At 41.4% G+C, this 26475-nt stretch overlaps 2 protein-coding genes across 4 annotated transcripts in view; one reads left to right on the top strand and one right to left on the bottom strand.

Annotated features, from left to right (window-relative positions):
• The window catches only part of pigk (phosphatidylinositol glycan anchor biosynthesis, class K), a 32966-nt gene extending 15179 nt beyond the window's left edge, over positions 1 to 17787 (bottom strand). Inside the window, exons 1-9 of the mRNA XM_080777788.1 lie at positions 17660 to 17787; positions 17352 to 17405; positions 14399 to 14490; positions 13831 to 13966; positions 11659 to 11770; positions 10874 to 10970; positions 9887 to 10004; positions 7463 to 7573; positions 3307 to 3479 (exon numbers count right to left, since the gene is read on the bottom strand). Coding sequence (XP_080633914.1) covers positions 3307 to 3479; positions 7463 to 7573; positions 9887 to 10004; positions 10874 to 10970; positions 11659 to 11770; positions 13831 to 13966; positions 14399 to 14490; positions 17352 to 17405; positions 17660 to 17725 — 959 coding nt within the window. The 5' untranslated portion in view covers positions 17726 to 17787. The remainder of the gene's footprint in view (positions 1 to 3306; positions 3480 to 7462; positions 7574 to 9886; positions 10005 to 10873; positions 10971 to 11658; positions 11771 to 13830; positions 13967 to 14398; positions 14491 to 17351; positions 17406 to 17659) is intronic.
• Positions 17788 to 19619: 1832 nt separating this feature from the next.
• The window catches only part of ak5 (adenylate kinase 5), a 63113-nt gene continuing 56257 nt past the window's right edge, over positions 19620 to 26475 (top strand). Inside the window, exons 1-4 of one of the 3 annotated variants that reach the window (XM_080777990.1) lie at positions 19620 to 19695; positions 21604 to 21790; positions 23309 to 23476; positions 25766 to 25938. In XM_080777990.1, coding sequence (XP_080634116.1) covers positions 21622 to 21790; positions 23309 to 23476; positions 25766 to 25938 — 510 coding nt within the window. In that variant the 5' untranslated portion in view covers positions 19620 to 19695; positions 21604 to 21621. Of the gene's footprint in view, positions 19868 to 21603; positions 21791 to 23308; positions 23477 to 25765; positions 25939 to 26475 lie in introns of all 3 variants that reach the window. The other 2 variants (XM_080777989.1, XM_080777991.1) reach the window with 2 other exon arrangements.

Below are 26475 nucleotides of genomic sequence, written 5' to 3'. Positions count from 1 at the left end.
TTACTTGGTTCAAAATAAATCTACACCACTTCTAGAACCAATACTAGTGGTGCCCGTGACTCCAGCCATCTCAAGGTCAAACTAAATATTAATCTGAACACCTGTTCAGCTAATGGTCCGTTTAATTCCACATCGACCCAAGAACATTTTCTTCTCCTTTCTTCCTGCAATCTCTCTCCAGTACCGCAGTATGGCCACATGTGTTGCATTATTTAATTACGTTTACTCTTTGATGCAATGAGGTATGAAATTCACTTCTAATTTGATAGCTTCACCTCTATTCCAATTATTTCGGGTGCTGCGGCATGCCCTGTAGGATTATGTATTTTGGGCAAACAGTAAGCAATGGCTCGAAGGGAACTAACTCATTGCAGCATAAGGTCTACAATCTACAGGTCATGAAGGAGACCAGGGAGGTCCATTAAAGTAGCTTGTGCGTCCAGGGTAATCCACTTAATGGAAGGCCCTGTGACTCCTCCAGGAAAACAGCTGTTTAGTAATGAGTGAGGAAGGCATTGGAGATGCAAGGAAGACAGAGAGAGACCAGGGAACATTGAGAAAGAAAGAGAGAGACACACAGGGCAAGTGACGTGTACACACACAGTGTCACTAAATCTCCACCTCCACTTGTCTGAATGGCTGGCTGAGAGCTTGCGAAAGTGAATTAAAACCGCACTATGTTTAATCACAATTTATTTCAGAGGGCACCCGCAGTCCTCTCCGCAGGAACACCAGTGGCACTGATAGCCCATTGTCAGGGCTTATAATGAAATGCTTACCAAGGGCTTTCGGACAGAGCTCTTACAGCACCACCATTTTAGGCATTTCACAGACATTTTTTGTCTTAAAAAGCCTGTATTTGATAACAAAAAAATACATCTGGTTATATTTCCATAAACCACTTAAACCCTACAGGTATATATATACTTTATTGATCAGGTTGGCCCAGGGGTCTGTACTTGGTCCCCTCCTTTATTCCCTCAACACAAAATATATTCACTGGAAATAACCAATCTACAAGCTCACAATGCGTCACACTGAGATGCATTGTGAGCCTGAAGATCTGCTGTTTTTGCTGAATGATCGCCTATAGAGCACCGCAGTCCCGCCCCCTTTCAGAAAAGCGAGTGGCCCAGGAAGTGGAAGCCCCATGCATTCTCCCATCGGCACTTTTAATATAATTTATTTAAAGACGGTTACGCCGCGGACAAAGCCAATTCGGATCGTGACGAATCATGACAATGAACACAATATTTTGGGCCGATCAAATAATTTATAAGACGAAAAATAAAACAAATAGTGTTGTCTCCTGACTTTCTTTTCTTCTTTCTAATGATTTGATCGTCCCAAAATATTGTGTTCATTGTCATGATTCGTCACGATCCGAATTGGCTTTGTCCGCGGCGTAACCGTCTTTAAATAAATTATATTAAAAGTGCCGATGGAAGAATGCATGGGGCTTCCACTTCCTGGGCCACTCGCTTTTCTGAAAGGGAGCGGGGACTGCGGCGCTCTATTGGCAGTCTGCAGAATAATTAGGGACACTAGGGTGATTTCTTCAAAACAGCCACAATCCCCAAGTCTCATAGATGAAAACATGTCACATCATAACATGCGCGATGGTAGCGCCAAGGTTTCACTGGAGCTTTGAAGCGGTCTTTTGTCCTTAATAAAATGTGTAAGATATGAGCCAATTCAGTGCATCAGCAAACCATGACCAATTAAAAAAAGATCAAATGAAAGGGATATTGCCACTTTCTTACATCATAATTGGTGACAACGTCTCTAGAATTAGGGCAAATGTCTGTTCTGTTCAATTACACTGATCACATTTTTTGTGTGTGCTAGCTGGAGGCTAGTTCGACCAGCCGTATTTGTTGCCAATCAATAGCAAAGTAATGTGGGAAAGGTTGATGCAGTAATGACCAACTAGCCCAAGGCAAAAGCAGCTAACTGGACAGCCGATAACTGAACTCAATGTGTGCCAATTAGCTCTAATTGTGAATTGGCATTAGAATTGTAATATTTTGCTATAACCACACAGTGGCTCAATTAACAGGCCTGCTTGATCAAATGAATAAAAAGTGGGAACCTAAGTTTATTTCCTTTGTATCGGTTTGTAGAGGGTTGATGAAATGAATAAAAAGTGGGAACCTAAGTTTATTTCCTTCGTATCGGTTTGTAGAGGGTAGCAAACATGAGGCCTAATGAGCCCATGTGTGATTGATTGATTACATTTTGGTACATTAGCTATGGGTTTACTGACGCTCTAAATGAGTGTCCTTATTAAGGGATTATAGTATTTGGGGAATGGCCAATATGAGTAAGCAGACGATGTTTACCCAAACACAATGAGGTTATGCAGAAAATCAACAATGATCGCTTTGGTGGGGACTGACAGCTCTCTACCCCCATCTAGCGGTCAGGCCAATTATCACACCTAGTTTGTATGTAGGGGAATAATGCAGTGCATTGACATTCACATGAAGTGGGAACTGTCATATTTACAGGTACACAAAAAGAAAACTAATGTGTTAGTTCTTTTTTAAATAATAGTGTCTGCATGACATGCAGGGATCAATCATATAAAGTCTTCCATCACCCACAGTTAGAGCAGCTCATTAAGACAGGAATCAATATAAATAATGATGGGAGTTCCAATCAAAGCCGGCGTATTGGGTCTGTAACTAAACAAAATCAACAAATTTGTCCCATGTGGCACGGCCAATAAAGACTAAGGCAAAATGAGCTCAATCTGTGTTTCGTGTTTGTTTGTTTTTTACCCCATCAAGCTTGACCTCGAAAGAGGACAAACTTTTTTTGGTCCCGATTCAGAAAACGGCCTTGCCAAAGATTGGGTTTGACAATAATAAGGCTCTAGTCAGTCAAATATGGTTCTGTAATCCAACTATAAATGCACCAAGTCTCTGTGTGTGTGTGTGTGTGTGTGTGTATATTTACGTCTGTAATCCACATAACTCGAGAACCGTTCGCCTCAACGACTTCAAATTCGACACGCGTGTTCCACCCCACCACAGGGGGTGCAGTGTCCGGTGTCGTGTAGGTCTGATTCCCCTGTGACCAGAACCACCGCAAAAGGCCCTCTGTCCAGGCTCCAGTGTCAGTGTCTATATACTGTATGGAGCTTTTTTACTTTGCAAGCAACTCATCTTAATGTGCTGCAGCACATTATTCGGCTGTAGAATAATTATTGCAACATTGTGATTTCAACAATATCACTTTTAAGTTATACAGGTAACTGCGGGACAAAGGACACATTTATGCTAAGAATAGACATGGGCTTACCGCTCCTTTACGGGCTCTTCAGTAACGGTCAAGTTGATGGTTCCCGTGGTGAGCTCCACTTTGCGGACACTACCGAAGAAGTCGGTGATGAGGACACTCCCCGGGTCTCTCAGGAACAGGTCAGTACGGTGACCCGGAGTGGACACACACTGGCTCTTAGGGCATACCTTGAACTAGAAGAAGAATCGATTAACAGATATTCAGCACACATGAATGATACGTCAATGATTTATTTCAGTTGGGTAACAGACCCCCATTCAGAAACACCGCCATTCAGAAACCCGGTTAGCATAAAATAGGTTTCAGTATGCTAGAAACTAACATCTCAGTAGCTCTGGTGGCTTTGAATAGCTAGTGGTTGGAACAGCACACATCAGATATGCTAGCTTATTATGTCTATTTTTAGTTTTTTCTGGATCCAAGCCCACCCATCTGACTACTTAACACAGAGGATGTTTATTTTAATGATCAAACAACATAGTTGACAAAGTTCACATTTATCGGTATCACATGAAAACACATTTTCAAGGGTTTTAAAGACGAAATACCATTGCATTGTTTTACATTAATATAATAATTACATATACAATTTGATTGTTTAATTTGTTTTGCCAAATATATTAGTTACAATATCCTCACGGCCCACAGGTTGCGAACCACTGGTTTAAGTGGTCTGGTATGGCTCAACTGTACTTGTAGTCCTGTTCCCATTGGGACTAATGGTAGAATAAAAGCATGCACCCTGTGGTACTGCAATGCACTTAGGAAACATCCATCACAACTGTGCATGGCTCTTTAAAGACCACAAAACATGTAGTGGCTAATAAGCTGTCATGATGTGGCACTCCTTGGGCTAAAAACGCCCATAGCCATTTCCAAATGTGATGACCTCAATCACATTTGTGATGACCTCATCACATTTGTGATGACCTCATCACATTTGTGATGACAGCTATGGACGTTTTTAGCTATGGACGTTTTCGTGCAAATCAAATGCTTGCAATGGATTCAGAATCATGAAATAACCCTTGTTTGACCCCTTATATGCTACTTAATGTTGCCGTTGAGAGCGCAGCCCACATTTTTTTCCGCTCTTATCTAACAGACAGATCATTTTCAGTTGGGATCGGAGAAGCCTCTTCCTCTCCAGTCGTGTGGCAAAGATCACGTCTGCACAATTCATCTTCAGCATCAAAGCTAGTATATCAGAGGCAGAGCAACACTCGAGAGCCAATAAAGTCTGTAGTACAACGGAAGTTCAAGGCTGTCTGCCTCATCCCTCTTCCATGGGTCATGTAAATTTGTCCTACTGTGGACAGTAGGCTATACGAATTCCGAGAGAAAAGTACCTGAAATGGAGTTTTAGATTTTCCTAGTCAAGTCAATGGGAAAAATGTATTCACTAATAAATGTAGACCTATATAAATTAAACTTTTCTTTCACAAGTAAATGCTGTAGTACAATCATAAGTACACCATTGATGTGTGATGTAAATGTGGTGGTAATATTCTGCATATTATGATCCAACAGTGTAATGTAACTGTTGCTAATTCCCCGCCCGGGCGGACTTAAACCCTGTTGTATTTGCATGCCAACGGTAGGCGGTTAAGAAAGCGTCTCCATTTGGCCACCCCGAAAGATAATCATTCCGTTGTGATCATGCTGTTCATTATATCACGCTGGGTGCGAGCAGGGTTGTAACCTCTCGTTGTCAGTGTCCAGGCTTTCAGCGTGCATGTTGCCTATTTGTATGGCACGGCGAAGGAGGTGGTTGAGGAGGTGGTTGAGGAAGCACACGTGTTCACGTTAACATGCCCCCGTCCAACTGTCAGTGCTGGCTTTCAGGTGCCCGTCTGCCAAGCAACCCCCGCGTTGGCCACGTCTGGTAAGTTGTGGTGACTGACGTGCGAACATTCCGAAGGCGTCGAATAGCTGTAGTATGCGTTCAGGTTGATTTCCCCGTGTGGGTCTGATGCATAGGTCTGATGCCTGCCAGGGGAATGTGTGAAAAAGGGGAGGTGCGTTGGAGAATGCAAGGGGAATGTTGCGCGGAAAACTGGTGACACTGGTGATATGTGCTTTGCAGGGAGGAGTTGTTTTTGATGCAAATTAATTTAATTAAGATGACCGTTAAGATAATAGTTGGTGTGTGTGTAATGCAAGGCACATTGAGGCTGGAGGATTGGGCTGTGCGGCGCTAGGTTCCTTGACGCTGTCCGTGCGTCGTAGCGTTGTGAGGAGGCGCTCTAAGCGAGCAGCTGTCTTGCTCTGTGCGTGGCTGGGGGCGGGACTGGGGAGCACTCACTAACGTTATACAAAGATGACGTCCCTGGACTACAGGATCGATAGCTCACTAAGCTTCGTCAGTTGCTTGCCGCATATGCCAATGTGTAAAACTTGGTAAATATTTGGTCAAATAAAATATGAAATGGTGCATTAATATAGGTTCCTGAGTTCCCCGGTTTGATCCATGTCTCCTCCTGACTTTATATTGATGTGTCTTTACTCTTTGAGCAAGACAATCAAACCATAAATGCTCCCAATAAAAAGGTTGGCACCCTCACTGGTTGCACGTCATAGAAATGCACCCCACTGACCACACTTTTCAGAACGAAACAAAAAATAAACCCTTTGGGTCAACAAATGATCGTCAACCACTTGAAAACAGTGGGACAGTGGATTCTATCGAAAACATCAGAGTACAAGTCTAAATGGGATGGGATGGGGATTTAACAAAAAACAAAACAACATTTTGGCACGAACAGGGAAGTTGGTGGTATTGATCCTTAATGCTGCAAAAAAGAAAGAAAAAAGCCTAGAACAAAGAGTGCATTTTCAGAAACAGGTAAATTGAAAAAGAATAACATGCATTAGTCGGAGTGTATTGATCGAATCAAGGCACAAAGGCATCCAAGTCTAGGTTTGAAGTCTCCCCAAGTATGTGTGTGTGTGTGTGTGTGTGTGTGTGTGTGTGTGTGTGTGTGTGGGGGGGGGGGGGGGGGGGGGGGGGGGGGCCTGAGGTGGCAGTTTATCTTTGTAGGAGTGGGAGCAATAAAGGCAACAGCCGGGCACCAGGCCAGGTCACCAGAGCATTGTTTTTACACACACACACACACACGTTAGATTAGCTACTGCACAGCTTGAGGACTGGCTGGCAGCCCCTGACGCTTTCATCCGAGCCCGTTGGGTTCTTTTACTGCCAAAGCCTGTTTATAGAAATTTTGATAATGAAAGAGACCGAGAGCAAGGGAGAGACGGACGTTAAAAAGAGAAACATTGTCTGCCTCATTATTTGAGTAGCAGGAGTCACAAAGTCCTTTTCCCAAGTCACTTCCCCATTGTTTACATCCATTAAGTCACCCAAACAGGTCCTGCATTAGTACAGTTAAGCTTAACAAGGGCACTTTGTTGCCAAAGCATAAATCTGGCTAAACGTCTGGATCCACATAGGAAACTTTGTCCAAGGAACTCACACCACTGCTTCTCATGGGTTAGATGAGGATGAATCACTACTTGCAGTAAACCAGACACTGGTGTAGTCTAGTATGAAGTAAAGAGCATAGCTCAGCATACTGTCAATTAATTTACCTTGTATCCCCATGCAGCACATACCCTCCTATGCATGCACGTGGGTGCACATTTACACATGTACAAGCATGACTACATTTTATAATATATGGCAACAAATGTAAGGTGTTTGAAAATGTATTTTCCACATACAGTATAGTCCTTTTAAAATAAACCTAACCCAGTCTTCCTAAAGTGGACCAACAGAAAGAGTTATTTGTCTCTTTCTGGTCAACTTCAGCTCTGATCATGTGGCCTCGGTCCTCTTTCTGTTCACAGTCACTATACTGTAGTTCAATGTTAAAGCTGGCACAGGCAATCTAGAGGGCTCAAATATAATGGCAAAGGGCAGGATTTGTATGCTCGGGGTTTGCATGCTATGGACTCTATGGGAAGAATATCCCAATAGGGCAAAAAGAGATCCATAATCAAAACAATAATCATCTCAGATAGGTGCCCCTGGGAGTGAGACTACATCTAACAAAGTATGGTGTATTCCATTTTGAGGGTCCTCGACATGAAAGGAATTTGATAAACTCTGGATACACCACTGCAGTAAACCCACACACCCACAGCCACAGCCCCTCACCAGGTCATTCATGTTGGCAGTGCTGGCAGGATGGATGTCTTCCAGGAACTCCAGCAGATAAAAGGTGTAGCGGTCCATCAGGTGAACACCTATAGCCAGATCTGGCTGGTGCTGGAGATGAACAAAAACAATTACTTTATCATTGGTGCAGTTCGGTCATCTTTTAATACAGGATCTTGCCATATTAAAAAGGTTTTCGAATAATGTTGATACTTCATCACACTAAAAAAAAAACCCACTAATTAGTAACTCTGGGGCTGAAATTCTTCTTCCTTTGGAAGGAAATTAGGCTAAATTGCTCCATTGCCAAATGAATACAGGAGACACGTTCTTCCAGAGTCATCACTGTTAAACAAAAAACAATTTGCAGTGAAATCACGTCCTCAGACTGAAGGCGACTTTCTCACCAATTAGTGAGCAGTGCACAGTATAAAGGCTTTGACAGATACAGACACTCGTGTCAACACAAACACATTGTTTTCAACGGCTGTAGACAAACCGTAGGCATCGAGTGGGCGTGTCAAACCGGTTCATGCGTCTTTCAAATTCAGAGCTTCACAAACCAGAAAACCACCAGAAAACAATGGCACCCTCATTTATCGAACTTGCGTGCAACGTGGGTGGGTGTACGCTCATTCTAATGCAATGCTTGGCATTTATCAATCTGCCATCAATTTGATGAGAGTGTAGCGACAATCAAAGCTCACGTCAAGTCTCAGCTCATGTATGCAAATGTCAGCATAATAGTCAGAGAATCTGACAGATTATATATATTTTTAGGGGAATACATTATGTTTAGACGACTATGTCAATATATTTACCAAAGGACTGTAGCCATTATCATCATCAGAAATCTCAGGTGAACCCGAGATGATTTCTGTGGTCGGTTCTGCACTGGTTTCTACCGTATGTAATATTGATAAATGAGAGCCAGAATGTCATCAAGGCATTGCCGACTTCAAACTTGTATTACAGTGTGTACAGTATGTTATGTACTATGTAGTGATTTCACTTCTACACTTCGACAGTTCTAAATTCGCTTTTGAGAAACATAGCTTCACAAGTTTGACTTTATTTGCACGTAATAGCTGGTGATGTTAGGGCTCTAGAAAGTCACATATATGATTAGGAGAAGCTCCTTTAACCCATTCTGTGCGGGAACCCCTTTTGGTGTTAGCATTATGACCTGCTTTAGCTATTTAAAAATAGTAGATCTACAAGCTCATAGCGCGCCACCGAGTGGCGCGCTACGAGCTTGTAGGTCTGCTATTTTTGAAAAATCGAAGAACCACTGACATAGAAACATAGCTTTTTCAGAAAACTGTCAGGATGTAGAAGACATTTTTAGAATCTGATCTCAGGTCAAATGGGTTAAGATGTAGTATCCTATTTGATAGGACAGCAAAGTACTATAAAGGTTCAGCACTTCAAATTCACCTTTGATGTGAACAAGTAGCCTAACTTTCAATCAGAGCCTTTAGTAACAGGCTACTACTGTGGGTAGTCATTGTGAAATACAGAAAAAAGAAAGGTAAACATAAGTAATTGTACCCCTTGAATAAATCCAGACAGAGCAGCCTTGAATACAAAGGTAATTCTATGAAAAAAAAGTGTTATGCATTATGATTTATTGTAGCTCTGAAAGACTGAGTTTGAATTTACTTCAGATTGAACTCCATCCCCAAGTCAATACCTAATGATGATTGATTATACACATTTTGGTTGGCCAGGAACAATTGAATAACTATTTCCTGTGGGCTTACAGTTTTACCTTCAATCCATTTGTTTAAAATGTCAAACATTAGCTGTAAGACACACTGCCTGTACCACGTTCAGCCAATAGTGTCAAACTCGATGAGAATTTAAAACAGAAACCCTACTGAATATCTGAAACAAGACTTGTTTCTTTCTCGATTCTATACCTGAAGGTCACTTCCTGGACACTGCAAATGTTGCATTGTTTATATTAAATAATAATTATTATAATGATTTTCATGATTTATGCCAGTCTAGCGTAACAAATAACTAATTCAGTATTTACAGGTGGAATTTTATTTGTAAATTAAAACTATATAAAAAGAAAATGTGTTTTTTGTCACTTCATTTCATGTCTAGCATCCTGCACAACAGTATATAGTAGATCATTTAGGAGGCTGTCAGAAATGTATCTCTCTGACAAACACAACTGCATTCTTTTGACCTTTGGTGCCTGCAGTGCACATTACCATCCGGAGTGTTCAATTACAGTAACTTTGAGATGATCCATTTGGACACTCTCAAAGCTTAAGTTAACTCTCCGGTAATTAGCCGTGCATACTTGCAGTATGCAGCAGTAGTAATTTGATGTCGAGCTTCTGTGTTTTGTGCTTATAAGCGAACAACCCTTTATGTATTTATAGTGGAGGAAAACGTCAGGTGACTCACAGACAGCGAGTCCTCTCCGACTTGGCTGCTGGCCAGTGCCATGAGATTAGGAGAATAGAACCTCTCGTACATGGATGCTCCTTGGCAGGTGTCAATGATGAAGAGTAGTTCATTGTACCTGAGCACACACACACACACACACACACACACACACACACACACACACACACACACACACACACACACACACACAGTATATTCTCATTTCTCACAGCTGCCATAACACACATCCCTCTGATTATAGAGTAACCTTCATCTAACCTTTGAAATCACTCCAGTCCCTTCAAACTACTGTTGCCATGGTGGTCAAAAGACAACATTATGCCCCACTCTACACTAATTATGCCCCACTATACACTGGTTCTCAAAATACATGCACATGACATATGAGAGATAATTATGAGAGACTTCAATAGTACAAAGTATTTCATTTACTTGTTTTATTTTATTCATTTTGGTGCCATTTCATTTACTTCTTGGCAATTGTGTTTATTTCTTTCAGACTTTTTCTACACGATATTATAAGAAAATAATGACATGGGAGTTAAATACTGCAATGTGTGTGTGTGTGTGTGTGTGTGTGTGTGTGTGTGTGTATAGCCTATACAAAATATGACTCCTAGCACCGTTGAAGTGGGACTCATGTCCCTGGGACCCATCTAAAAGACCACCCCTGGGTCCCAGGACCCATTAAATTAAAAACCTATATACAGTACATCACTGCTCATGGATCGCTGCTCTACACAACCTCCTATTCAGCATCAAGGTCTTGAGCTCAGCAATGTTCCGAGTCACCGCATGAAACATAATAATCCATTGACAATCAGGGAGAGTTTGTCTGTCTCTCTCAGTAAAAGGTGTCGTTTGTGTGTGCATGTGTTCGCCTAATTTGGTGCTGTAAGTTCCCTTTCTGGTCTGGTCTTATATCAAGTGATGATAGCTGTGAGCTGTGCCAGATTTGTAGTTGTTAAAAAAAATGTATTCTACCGTCTTTTCTGCCACATCTGCTCAAAGGCATCTGCCAGCTCTACGTTGCTGATCTCCTCAGAATCCTGGAATTTCAGGAAACCGTTCCCACCATGTCCTGTCAACACAATCGTAAAAACACATCAAACCATAACTCATGTGATTACATAAACCAAGCACAAGCTCACAACATGTCACAATGTTGATTTGTTGTCAGTTTGTAGATCAGCTACTTCGGCAGAGATTTGGTGTACGAAACAAAAGAAAAAACAGGCTACATTCATTGAATTGCTCATACATTATCGATAGGCTGGAAGAAGAGATCCCACTTTTCCCACTTTTCATAGAACTTATCATCTTGTAGTCCAAGTATGAATGTTAGTTTTTCAATAGCGTTTAACCACTTTAACCATTATTTTAAATGTAAACTTTAGCAGATCTACAAGCTCATAGCACAAGCTTGTAGATCTGCTATTTGGTATGCTATTTGGTGATTGTGCAAATCTTTGAATATACGTATATCCATCTACCAGTAAGACGAAGTCGCCCTCACACGCTACAGTAAAACTGAACAATCCCCAAGAACAACTAATCTGAAATGACGCTTGACTGCACATTTTATGTCAACCTTCTGGACTTTATTAGACGAGTGTCCTGGTCTAAAATAGCTACAGGACTAGACTGCTATTTTATGGAGCCCTCTATATACTATGGTGTTCGTTTGCAGCCATTTTACATCCAGTCGTTGGTGGAACAACAAACTAGGGCTTTTTTTAGACAAGTATAGACAAGAGGAGGTGAGGTACCAGTAAGATATATAAGGATGTTGCTGCGGTCATCAGAGAGAAGGCGTTTGGAGCGTGGGGTGCTTGGTGGCATCCTGCCAGTCAGAACTCGCAGGAAGTTCTCCACTGTCACCTGAAACACAGATACAATTCAAAGTGGCAAAATGTTCAAAACAACTTGAACCCGGTGTTGTTTTTGGCAGCAAAATTCTATTTTAGTTTTAGTCATAGTCGGTGGAATGAAGCTTCATTTAGTCATATTTTAGTCACCTGGAATGTTTTAATTTAGTCGACTAAAGGTATTTTGGCGGGCCTTGATGGCGTCGCAATGGTTTTTACATTTTTACACTTGCTGAAACCCAGCACCGAACCCCAGCACCGATGTTCTGAGGGGAGCATCAGCCAACAAGGACAACGAGCCATGACGCAATTGTAGACTGGTTATTTTTGATGAGGATGGAAAAAAGCAGCCAAAGTACAGAACCAACTCCGGTCTAAAAATGTAAACTCACATGGACTGGATTCTGCCATAAGCTTAATGTAGTCTCTTTTTAATACACGCATGATTGAGAATACATTTAAATAAATGTAAGGGAATGCAACACCTCTGATCTACTTCAGATGAATATCAATTAAAATTCACTTTAGTTGTCATTTTGGAGACACCTCATGAGTGATGTACAGTGTAACTGTGTTGTCATATAGAAGTACCCCTCAAAAAGGAATGCTGCACATTGCTGCCGGGTCCCAGACTCCCAGCCCCCAGGGATATATTTGAACGCAAAACAGGTTGTCAGAAGGTAAGGTGTTAAGTGGAGCGACTAAAATAGTAGGGAAAAAACACATTGATGTGGAATGGTTAATGTGGAGAAATTTTAAAAATGTACACAGTATGGGCCAGTCACAAAGGAAATTTACGACCGGGTGTAAATGAAGTGCGTAAATTAATGTGTAAATTCCTTACGCTCCGGTCGATTAAAAAAAAGGCTTCTAAATCCTAATATTTTTCTGAAAAACCCATGTTTCTATGTCAGTGGGGCTCAACCTTTTTCATGTCAAGGACCCACAGAATTATCTCTCTTGGGCCGCGGACCCCCATCTCAAAATATGTAGTTCCAGTGACCCCCCAGAAGCAAATATTTTAGTTAAAAATGTTCGCTCTGAAATATATATTCAATGTTTTGCGCCACACTAAGGATTTTTCTAAAATAGCAGACCTACAAGCTCGTAGCACGCCACTCAGTGGCGCTCTATGAGCTTGTAGATCTGCTATTTTTCAATAGCTAAATTATAACAATGTTTAAAACACCAAAAGGGGTTCCCTCCCAAAATGGGTTACGGCATGATCTTACCTTTGGAGGAGAGTAATGGTGAGCTGGCGTAAGCTTTGACTGGCCAACTTGCAAACACGCCGATGCCATTCAATAATGTGGACTTCTATTTTTGTATATAATTACTAATTAGCCCTAGTGCCTGTCGGTCTGTCTCTCATGTGTACCATAGAATATGCATAGGCACACAAGCGCAAGCTGTGCAATATCGATTCCGGCGCTATATGCAATAAAAAAAATTATGTGTTGACCAAAGTTGGGCACATAGCCATTAGCCAATTATTTTATTTGAAGTTTGTGACTGACTATTAATTGATTCAGCATGAAGACTAAAATGCATTTACGCTTTGATCGCGATCAAATGGTCGTAGAATACGCTTAAAGTCACAGCCAAAAAAAGAAGATGAATTCCACACGTAACGTAGAAATGGTCGGAAATGTCGGCACGCTCAAAATATGAGCGAAAATTGCTTGCCGAATCTGGCCCTATAACTTCATAATATTTCCAAATGTTTTGTCTGCATCATCTAAAGATTTATCATGCATTACTAAATTCTGTATTCTTATTGTAACCAAAATACTGTAAAACAAACTGTGATAAAGAACAAAAAGACAGGGGTTTTTTTTTCTCCATTCGAAATAAAGGACAGGGTTGCTCCTCTATCTCAAGATGTATGAATAATATGAAATAATTTCCTGGTAAACAGGTGGTAAATACTGAACAATCGGTGCTCCACCGCTATACCCCCACCCGCAGACACACCACACACCCAACCTCGATTACCCACACACGCCCTGCTGCCTCTCAGTGGGATGTCATTGTGCGTGTGATTGTCTGTGTTCCACGACAACATGGGCTAACCTCGTATCCACGGTAATCCACCTCCACGTCATCACCATACACGTTCAGCTCCATGTTCTTGTGGCTAAACACTGTAGCAGGCTTGGGGTTTCTATGGTTACAGGCCATGTCATCTGCCAACATCAGAACTATGTGACTGTGAACACAAAATGGATTGGGTTGTTATTGATTGAAACTTACTGAATGTTAAGGAAAGGCGTTCAAATATGAGTTATGTACAGACTTGTATAGTTGAGTAAAACAAATTATGAAAATAGCTGATATTCAAGCTCACAATACATTGCAATGTGACACGTTGCGACATTGTAGATCTGCTATTTTCTCAAATGTTTTTTTTTCATTTATCGTAATCAAGGCAAATATTTTAAATAATTGTTATAATCTGGACTCTTCTACCTGATACATTTACACAATAATGAGGATCATCTTTATGAGGAGTCAGAGGACATCAGTACCTCAAAGGTCAACTCAAGACATACGAGATAGATATCACTATCAGCCTCAAACTTATCTACAAATGTGAATACAAAAATGATTGCTGCAATAGTCACAGTTTTATGTGACTAACCTGTCTGGAATGCCCAGTCTCTTGACACTTCTGTACACAGACAGCGTATTGGCCACATGGCGATAGTTGAACCAAAATCTGGATGTGCATACCTATGGAATACAGAGAAAACCAACGAAAATGCATTATTAACATAAAAAGCAACACATGTTTAATATTAATATTTTGATTATTTTCTGTTATATGTGGGTGGGTGGATGGATGGATGTTCCACAATTGCTGGCTAGTTTTTACACTGACTAATTGCAAATGTTCTTGTCAGACACCTACAATTCAACAAAGTCCAAGTGGTTCTCTGCTTCATTCCCTCACACAAGTTTACTAGTAATAATAGAGGATTGTAGCAGACCGATCAAATTTAAGCGTATCTGCCAGTAGTCCCAATTCAATATGTATTTTCCTAGATAATACAGCTGTAAATGATTACGATTCGGTGCAGGTGTGAATGCAATCCGCAGTAAATAAAGGAAATGAAGCAAACAATGTAGCGGGTGAGGAACTGAACACAGTTGGAGTACTTGGAGACGGAGAAGGCATATTTTACGATGTCCCGTTACCGTGGATAGACGTGGTCGAATGAGGAGACTGAAGCCCTGATCTAAATGACGAGTACATTAATCAATTGCTTAAGAAAACACATAAAAACACTGCAGTGTATTATAGCCTACAGAATATTCTGTCTGTCTGTCTGTGCGTGCCGTAAACATGGAGTGCTGTCACTGTGTGGGGACTGGGGAGTAGGGACTTTCATCTCGATAAACATTTAGCGCTGCTGTCTGTTATATCAGTGCGCTCAGCGCTGTGCCTCCATGCCCAAAACAACAGTGCGTGGCTGCATGCGTATAGTGAGAGAGCGAGAGAGGGGGCCGGCGGGGTCCAGTCAAAGACGTCACGACACATGCACGTTATGAGTATAATTTTATCACCATATATTTCACTGAGTAGGCTAGTTTATGAATGGAACACATTGATAAAGGTCCCCCCTGCTGCGTTTCCAATTGCTGCAGATGACAGCGTGAAGGCTGTCCCTATAGCTGTCACATTGATTGTGACAACCAGGTTGTCACAATCAATGTTTTGTCCCTATGCTATGTCCTCATTATTTTGTACTGTAATTACAGTACCCTACTATATATTTTGCTATTATATTTTGGTCTCATCCTGTAGAGCCTGCCCTACAGGGGTGCCCATTACGTCGATCGCGGTCGACCAGTCGATCGCAAGCGCTGCGCAAGTAGACCGCTTGGCCCTGACATGAAAAAATAAAAATAAAAAATCCTCGAGTCGCCTCGGGCAGGCGGCGGCGCGTTTTAAAGCGCGGCTTTAAAACCCCCCACAATGCAGTGCCTTGTTTTCAAGTGTGGGGAACGTCGGGTCTGTTATGTTGTTAAACAAACAAATTAAAAGGATATCTATCCATCATTGTTCATATAGCAAGATGCGCGCGGCAAAGAAGCCTAAAACATATCACTTCCATGCAGAGTGGGAAGAAGATTATTTTTTCACGATGTCACATTCCAAGTCCAACTGCGTTTGCCTTACTCGAGCCCATCGCTACATTCATGTGCTTCCCATTCAGAAGCTGATGTTGATTCCATTGCCTCGAAAATAGCAACACTTTTTAACATGAACTCTTCTGCGTTGGAGAATGAGATCATGGCACTGCAGGCTGACATACAGTTAAAGTTGTGCGCCCACGATGGAGAGTTTTGGAGCTTACTCGTGGAGGAAAAGTATCCAAACATCAGGACTTGTGCAGCCTCGCTCACAGCGTTATTTGGCTCCACATATTTATGTGAATCAGCGTTTTCCCACATGAAGATAATTAAGTCCAAATATCATTCCACGTTGACGGACGATCATTTGGAGGCCTGTTTAAGACTAGCTGTCAGCAGTGACTGTCCGGATTACGCAGCACTGACGGACTCCATTCAGTGAAAGGCTGCAAGCAGTCATCTGATTAAAGGGATAGTTCAGATTTTTTTTAACTTATATTGTATGAAATACTTTCCATTAATATAGTGGTTGCAACTGTATTAATTGATTGCCAGAGTCCTGTGGTGGGAGTTCTGCTCTGGTTGAGTTGAGTGGTGCATTATTCCTTCATGTGATTGTGTATGCTTTTTATGTGTGATACTTTTAATATTTGTAACATTTTATGAGCAATTATTTTATTACATAATTATAGTTATTACAAATTGAAATTGATTGACGTTATTACAAAGAGTAACTTTAACAAAAAATCTCTTCTTTGCAATGTGGGGTAACTGAAAAGGTAAATAAAAAATTTTTGAAACAGTCCTAATGTCTTAATGTTATTTATTTTTAGTATTTTAAGCAATGGGATAATATTTTTTTGGTTGGTAGATCACCTTGAGCTGGCAATTTTAAAAGTAGACTTCAAGTCAAAAAAGTGTGGGCACCCCTGTAGGCACTAATTTTTTTTATCCTTTGCAATGTTTTTATTGGTTTGCAGCTTACTTTTAACTATGTCTGCACCTTTATACTTTTCTTTTGGGTTCTAAAGAGTTGGCCTTAGAGCCACTATTTTCAATATATTAGAGTCCTTAGCTTGACATGCCCTACAATGCCTAAATGCTGATTGCAGCCTCATCCTTTTAGATGCGGTGGGCGTGTCTAGCTTGATTTTCATCATTGCAACAGAGCTTGTTCCTTGTTGACCTGCCCATATGCTGTTGTATAATTATAATACGCCTCTTGATGTTGTGTACTCATACCTGACGAAGACCCTGTTCGAAACGTTGTAACAAGAATTTTCCTGGGCGCTACAATTTAGTGTACGAACATCCCTTCCTTTTTCATTGTCACAATCAATGTGACAGTGATTGCTGATTGTGACCAGGTGACAGTCACAATAATCCGTTTGAAAAACTCCATGTAGACAAGATATACTGAAGATAAGATGTACTGTATATTCGCTTTGAATACTCACCAGCACTGCCCAGTTGTTAGTATGGCCACTGCTGAAGAACTGTCCTGCTTTAGTCTTCGTTTCAGAGGAAGAGGGAAAGAAATGAATGACGCAATTCATCCATTTGGGTGTACGTTTATATTTACAAAACGACTCTCCATTAACAAACTCATGTAAGATACACAGGCAAGTGAGGCAACACCATAGGCAACACAGGTTAGCCAAGCTCGCTACATGAACAATGTTGCTAGTGTAAAATGCAACATGACTTATACAGTTTCAGCAGAAAGTCACAAACGGAGGTGCGTATTATGATGACATGTACTCACCTCTATGTTATTGCTCCATACTACCAAGTAGACAGAAAATAAGCACAATAAACGAAGTAATTTCATTGTGCAGAACCTCCTTGCACTGATCGAGGAAGTAAAATATTAGTTGGCCCCGCCCAGTGCCGGACACACACACACTTCGAGTTCCTGGTCCGTACGTTTCAAAATAAAATAAAACCTCCCGAATTTAAAAGTACAATGATCTATATAGAATGCACAGAGGCCCCTTTTCCACCGGTTGGGAACCTATGGTTGGGAACCGGTTCAGTTCTTTTTGGTTCTTAGTCCATGAGCCAGAGCTCCAAAATTGGTTAATTATGAATTGAGTGTGCAAAACCATACCTATATTAAATTGTTATCACCATGAAACTTGCCCAGTTGATTACTTACACAAAGACAATGATTTATTGTATTACAAATATAAACAAATAACATATGCAAATTAGGCATTATATAGGAAAATATGCAAAAGAAAAAAAGAAGAGGCTACTACTGTGGAAGGGTTATCATATACATATCATATCACATATCATTTACTTATATTGATCCTATAAAACGAAAATAACATCACCTGGATGCAACTGGGACATCCCAAGGTCATCGGGGTTTCGGGTCTCTCGAACATCATACCTCTCACTCGGATGACCCAGCCGGGGTGATAAAGTCCTGACTTACGTCCCAGTAGTTACCCTCGATCAGACCACTAGGGAAAGACAGGGCCGCACAATCCGTTGGGACCACTCCGGAACTACTATGCCCTGACTGAGAGGTACTATTCTGGTATGTGGAGGGACTAGGCTCTGTGGGTTGCCTCCTGTCCGGGCCCCTTCTACGTCTCATCAGGTCCACTCCTGCTCTCACCAGGAGTACCGCGAGGACCTGTGCTTTGCACCAGACTCAATACAATTTAATATATAGGTATGGTTTTGCACACTCAATTCATATTAACGTTCCCATTTTGGAGGTCTGGCTCATGGACTAAAAACTGGTTCTGAACTGAACCGGTTCCCAACCAGTGGAAAGGGGTCATAGTGGGTTAGGCCTAGTATTTTTTTTAAATTATGCCTAAAGTAAATTAAGTAAATTATATATTTCTCCTTATTTATTTACAAATTATATCTATACTACTACTACTACTACTACTACTGCTATACTACTACTAATATAAGTACCGGTATGCTAAAATTGTCATCCCAAATTTAAGTAAAACTTTTCACAATTAAGAAATTGTCAACAATGTAGGCCTATTCATAGGCTAGCAGCTCTCAATGTTGCTATATTTTGAAAATCACAAGAGGAGGCTATTATATCTTCTCGTGCATTATTCACATCCTGATAATAATGTATATATAGCCGGAATAGACCTACATTTGTAACTTTCAATTAAGGTAGTATTTTGCCTTGAGGCTGAGTAGGCAGCAAAAACATATTGCATTTCACTCTGTTCTTGTGTGGTAGTAGGCTACAAAGGCAGGATAGATAGGCGAGAGACCAGAAACGTCCACCATGGAAACAGAGAAGGTAGGCTACAGTAGGCCTAATGTCAGATTCAGCAGCAGGGTTCTTATGTTGGCAGAATAATGTGGAAAAAATATGAAAGAAAAAACAAAGTTACAAGCCTATCAAGTGACATGCACTTGACAACTTCTCATCATAGGCTAGCCTTATAGGCGCCTGTAGCCTACCAGTTTCCATTCACAGCAGCCACAAACAATACCACTTAAACATGCACAAGACAGTGGATTCCCCGTCATCCTGTATCAAGTTTTCAAGGTTGTGCTAATAAAGGTATGAAAAAACGCTGTTCGTGGCTGCGCGCCATTTGGGCACATTGCGCAAACTCGGTGCCGGCACACTGCCACTGCCTACTGCCAACGTCAATCACATCATTCACATGTCGCCTGCTCCATGCGCTATATAGCAGACGGAGCAGAATGCTGTTGCTGTAGAAGGAAGATAGACAACCTTGCATCACCGAGGCATTGCCTACTACAGGAATCCATGATACCGCAAGGAAAAATGCGCTGATTGACGTAATTATTATTGAAGTTCCCGTCGTTGCCAAATAATATCTTCGCTTTAAGTGTTAAGTGTGCTTTGGAAGACACTCTGGACAAGTTGTGATTTCAGAGAATATCGAAAGGGATGAATACCAGCGATGCCAAGGAGTATCTCGCAAGACGCGAGATACCACAACTATTTGAGGTGAGGCGTACGTGCGCTTCGAGAGGTTTTTGCAGAGCAGTGGTGGACAGACCTTGTGCCAATTAAAGTGTCATAAAGATGTATTCTAGACAAGTCAATGAAATAATGTGAATCATAACTTGACATCAGCGTGCAGATAGTAGATATAGCATAGCATTTGCGCGTAGTTATGTGACCCAATGCATGAATGCATGTTTTAGGCTACAATTCTCTTTCATTCGAGAAATAAATAGCTCACATACATGTCAATATAATATTCTCAAAGGACTTCTATATTGTGTTAAATCACATTTGAATATGAACATAAAGATGTAAAAACCAAAGACATTGTCCCCGACTCCTCAGTCCTCATTATCTCTATATATTTTATAGACTAAAATCAGATGATTCTATATACCAAATGGTTGTTTACCATGCACCACAAGGGAAGGAAACACAACGACAGAACCTACAGATCACATTCCATTATCATTAGAAATGAAGGCAATAGGCAGATGCATACTGAAACCAATTTAATTTAATTAACCAATCTTATTCATTTGTCTGATTTCCAGAGACAGGTAATGTGTGTGTCAGCAATTACAAGCAGTTATTTTCATTACAGCCAGTAAAGTATAAGATTGGAATTGATAGCATCATTATGACCATTACAATTTATGTTTGCAATATTGCCCCTTCCCTTGATACAAAACTACATTATTCATATTGAATTTCATTATAATGTCACAGTCTTGCCAAAAATATTTAAATGCTATAGTTAGAATTTAGTTGGATTGAGAATAAGTCTTTGTTTCTGTGGGCAGCTGCTAATGAAAGGGATATATCAAATTGGAAGGATGTCTTCTGTCCCAGGGGAATTCATTGTTTAAGAACATTCAGGGTTAAGGGCCAGATCTCATGCACTAGCCTGGTTTCTCTCTTGGCATAAAAACACAGTTCTCACATTTGTCAGTCAGGTCAGTTGACTTTCAAATTCTGAGAAAAGTTGACTCTAAATTGATGGGCATCATTCTTTGGCTTTTATTTTTTTTAATACTGTTTTTATTAGGCTTTTTTTTTGTATGACAGTCTTTGGCTTTTATTGACCCTTCCTGTTGCTGTTGTTTTTTCACACAACATTGATGCAGAACCAAGACATCAATACAAACTAATGGTGAGACTACACACTGTAATCAACATATGCTGGGACCACACACTGAAACCTTTTAGCTTTCAGTCATCACTTTGGATTCTTGTGTAGGCTACAGTATGTCAGGACTCTCTCTCATTTCTTCTCTAGCTCAAAGGTTCTCAAAGTGGGGTCTTGGGACCCACAGGGATCCTTGAGGCGGTTTCAACAAAATGAGGAACAATTTAATTTCACTATTATTTAATTGGCTAAAAGTTTTCCCAGTGAGAGAATTATAAGAATGAATATTCACAGTTTCACTGACTCCACTGTTTCATTGTCTCCCCATCTACAGTACAAAGACTATTCTGGTCTAGTCTAGTCTATAGACAGTTCTGTATTCTGTATTCAATCTAATCTAACAACAAAAAATACTCTTGCACAAAACCTTTTCAAATTGGGGTCCGTGCCTATAGTATATGTATCAGTTTTGTGGTGTTTGACATCACAATGTTTGCGAACCGTCGCTCCTAGTCTCTCAGTGCCACATGGATAAATCAATCTATTATATGCGCGAAGGAATGTACAGTACAATGGGCGTTCTCATTAATTTGTTGTTGTTTTTCAGAGCCTGCTAACCGGGTTGATGTACTACCGGCCAGATGACCCTCTTGACTACTTGGAAGGCTGTCTTAAAAAGGTGAGGGAGATGGGAGGAACAGAGAAGGTGCGGTGGGACACATTTGTGGGTCCGGAGAAGAAGTCCCTCCCTCCCCTCAATGGGGGCCAATCACGAAGGTCCCTCTTCAGAAACGGTAAGCATTGAGGATCAGGTGCACGTTGTTGAAGAAAAGTCTTAAATAAATAATAATAATAATACATCTCTGGAATATAATGCTATTCTTTCCAAGCGGCATTCTGTTTTAGGATAACTCAGTGGCTGGTTTAGTGGACTGTTCATTCATTTATATGCCACATGTGTTGTGGAGCAACCCAATAACACGCTAAAGAACATAAGAACAGGCAGAAATACAGAGGAAACTAACATTAGAATGTCCAGAGTCAGACAACTATCACAAACTGTTGAGGTAGATACTGCTGTGTTATCTGAAGGATGATTCAAATCATGGTACAGCAGGTAATAATCTGGGTTTGACATACAGTAAGAATTGTTCTATGGCTATGCAAACATTCCTACAGTGTAGTGGAGGCTAATATGATCTCGTCGTTGGCCACTTTTGCAACACTCTTGAGCTTTTATGTATTCTGAATGTGCATGTGTAATCATTAACCTGGCACAGTGCAGACAACAAAGGCTACCAGCGACAGAGGTTTACATTTACAAGGAAATATTGTAGATGCAAAGTAGGGCGTTAGGATTTGCAAAACAAAGTGAAGTCACAGATGACTAATATCAATATAATTTCTTCCTATTTGATTGTGTGTCCATAGTTGAACACTGAACATCACATTCATTTTACGACGTACCCGGTATGCAAATGTGCATGCAAAATGAAATTCACGTTTTTGTAACTGCACATTCATGGGCCTGGCTATATAAAATAGAATAGTGTACTAGTGTAGAATAGATTGCTTTACTAAACTGTCTCCATGAGACAAGCTGGTTACACACCACTCAATACAGACAATTTTTCATGTATGGATTGAGCAATATAAATAAGGGTAGGGTAAGGTTGCATGGTATACTGTGTATAGTCTTCTGTGTAAACTTTGCAGCTGCAGTAATTAGCTACTAGGAGTAGGAAGTAATACCTAATAAGGGATGGAGATTTCATTGCCTGTGAGTGTACACTGCAATTCCCATCTTGGCTGTCAGCAGAAGTTCAAATCTGTCATGTTTGTATAACACTTAATAATGTTGGCCAGATGGGAATGCCATCTCTCGGTCTGCTGACAGCTCCTATAAGTGTACATCATTTCTCTCTCATCATTTCTCTCTTAGTGCCAATCTCTCATTCCCTACTTTAATAGGCTCTAATTGTAGATGACAATAGTTCATCGTGGGTGTGTTAATTATAGTATTAGTATATGTTCCCGGTCTTGATTAATTATACTCATACATGCATTTGAAAAATGGCAAGAATAGTAAGATCTTTGTAATTAATGACGAGAGAGAAATAGATTTAAAGAATACATTTCATGTGTGTCTCTCTGTGTGAATCTGAGTTTGGTTTCTTGTGTTTGTCTGTGCACAAACATGCGTGTGCGTGTGTGTGTGTGTGTGTGTGTGTGTGTGTGTGTGTGTGTGTGTGTGTGTGTGTGTGTGCGTGCGCACGTCCGTGCGTGCGTGCGTACCTTGTGTGTTACCCCAGTGTTGCCCGACAGTCCCAATTTCCCTTATAGACGGTATGAACGCCTACCACCCATCAGTCAGTTCTCCATCGAGAGTGACTCGGACCTGTCAGAGACTGCAGAACTCATAGAGGAGTACGAGGTGTTTGATCCGTCCAGACCTCGGCCCAAGGTCATCCTTGTCATAGGTAAAGGCCACAAACTGAACACCATAAAAAAGTAGTCAGTGATGCTTTGCGTCTTGTTGCTGTTGTGCAATTTCTTATGAAAGATGGAGAGACACAGACAGACTAGTCTTGCGTAGCCAGACAAATATTCCACAATCTCCGAATGCTATATATAGAGTCTGGAACTACACCAAAATCAGAGTAATCTGTTTGTCATTTCTGTTCACAAAAATATATATATTTATTTCCATTTCTGCTAATAGTAGCGGCCTTCAGTCTCGAGAGACCATGGCACAAGCGCACTTGGATTGGATCAGATGATGCTGAAGGAACAGTGTTTTGTGTGTCTGAGCAGCCCAACACGTGACTTTGGCAGTGATGGCATTTGAATGCGCTGCCATCGCCTGCTGACGCCGATTGAGGTGCTTTCTGCTGCTGCTTTGTTCAGCTCCGCTCTTCTGGATTCCTTTCCAGACCTCCTGCCTCCAGCAGGCAGGATCACTTGCACTATATCCTCCCAGTTATCCACTCCAAGCGCTATATGCTTAGACTGCGAAGACGAAGCAGTAGTGAGGAGGAAGCTTCACTTCCGTTTATATTTTACTCACAAGCTTCCGTTCTCCAGACTGTATGACGGAAGCATTTGAACATACATAGATGAAGTCCAGTGAACTGTCTGTGGATTTTGTCCTTTTATAGTTTATTGTATCAGAGCCTACCAGACCCATTTTATAGACTCATGGACAGGTCACACATGGGCAGATACAATTACTGTTGCACGGGCATGTGAACAAAGTGGACCCTGTTACAGATGATCGCCTAGGAGGGCCATGCAGCATTCATGTTGCAGATGTCTGTCCACATACAGTAGTTTTTGACAAATAACAATTTAGGCTTAGGAATGTGGCATTACACTAAGAAATGCATCTCATAGGATCAGTGTCAGTGTCATGACTCTGTGGAAATTATCACTATGCCATTGGCCAGAGTGCAGTGTACTGCTCTTAAAAGTAATGAAAACCAATCATTTGATTGGACATCATGGTTGAATCCACCTGCAACAACAAGGGGTAATAAGAGTGCATTGAAAATCCCTGCCCACTCATTCCAATGAAACTTGCTCATGCAGTACATACACCCAGCGCAAGTAGTAGTAGAAGTAGGTGGTTAGTAGGCAGGCAGTGCATGCCTTGTTCAACAGTCTGTAGCTGGGTAGAAGTTAAAACCTTTTTTTAAATCGGGTGTTCAGGCATTTGATACTGCAATAGAGCTTACCTGGCACAGTAATAGCGTGAACAGATTGTGGATGGGGTGGTAATTGTCCTTGATGATGTCTTGAGTTTTGACCACGCTCATCTCCCACTACGCGCTGGGCCGTCCGCACCACGTGCTGTAGGTTTTTCTGTAGGTTTGAAGAGTACAGTAGTTCCTGTTGTGTTCTTTTCTGAGTACACTGTGCCGTATTTTTTTAAGTAAATATAAAAACAGAAAGGCATCAGCTCAGCTGTCATTTCTCCAAAGGATGAGAGCAAACCTTTTGTGGGGCAATTTAAGAGAACCAGACAAAGGAAATTGTGTTATGAAGCCTGAGCCTGTAATGAGGCCTGTGAGTAGCCATGAAAATATCAGATGAAAGATAACGGATAGTACGCCACATGTTCCAGTAGACAAAGTAGTTCTCTGTTAGACAAAGCTAAACTAGCCTAGCATACACATTTACAATACTACATCAGCATCAACTAAAGTGTTGTTCCTTCGCTGTCAATCCCCAAAAACAGAACGAGGGAACAGCAGGACAAGAAAGCGAGGTGTTGTTTGTGTGTAGGAGGTATGTGTGGACACATACCTGTTTCTTTCATCTGACACACCACTCCTCTATGCATGCTTACAGTGCATAACATCCACACACACTGTATCAAACGTCTGCGGCCGATCTTTCCACATAGTTGCCATACATTCACAGACACACACACACACACACACACACACACACACACAGACAGCCAGTCCCACGTCTGTTCAGTTACACACGCATGCGCACAGTTGCGCACACACACACACACACACACACCTCCTAAGTAAACCTCCTAAGTCCTATGTAGGTAAACCTGAGAGCACGTACCTGCTGTAGTTGCATGCCTGCATAGTGCATAGACTACTAGCAGACACGTTACCATTTACCACACAGTCATACAGTACACTGGCACAGAGTTGAGTGCACTCACGTACAGTATCACACATGCTCTATCCTCCATTGCCACGTCCATCCACGCAGACAGAACTAACAACAACTCTTCAACCTGTCTACAGGTGGCCCTGGCAGTGGCAAGGGAACGCAGAGCCTGAAGATTGCGGAGCGCTACGGCTTCCAGTATGTGTCTGTGGGAGAGCTGCTGAGGAGGAAAATGATCCACAATGCCACCAGCAACAGGAAGTGGAGCCTCATTGCTAAAATCATCACCAATGGAGAACTGGCACCTCAGGTAAGAAGGTCATGGGAGAGAGGGGGCGACCAACAGAGCGAGAGAGAGAGGAGAGAGAGAAAGAGTGTGTGTGTGTGTGTGTGTGTGTGTGTGTGTGTGTGTGTGTGTGTGTGTGTGTGTGTGTGTGTGTGTGTGAGTGAGTGAGTGAGTGAGTGAGTGAGTGAGTGAGTGAGTGCGTGCGTACAATCTTATAAGATGTGTCTCAGGGACCCAAAGATGTGTGTTATCAGACAGGATTTAGTATTGACTAACTTGACAATATTAAATGGAGAATATGGGCCATATGGCCTGAGACCAGCTGAAATGAATCCTACTGATCCGCTGAGAATTACCATGTAAACTGGCAAGGAGGGACTGCGAGAGAGAGAGAACTGTTGTCATCTCCATCAGGTGCCCCGGCTGGCCAGGGGGAGGCAGCATAGAGAGAACAGGGGCCTGTTTCACGAAACTTGGATTAGAGATTAAGCCGGGATTTAACACATATCCTGTTTTAATATATCCTGGATCAGCGATTAACCGGTTTCATGAAAGATGGTT

The sequence above is a fragment of the Protomyctophum bolini genome (genome assembly GCF_963924005.1).
Source record: "Protomyctophum bolini genome assembly, chromosome: 12".
Lineage (NCBI taxonomy): Eukaryota > Metazoa > Chordata > Actinopteri > Myctophiformes > Myctophidae > Protomyctophum > Protomyctophum bolini.
The sequence above is the reverse complement of the archived record's forward strand: the minus strand, read 5'-3'. Positions and strand labels throughout refer to the sequence as shown.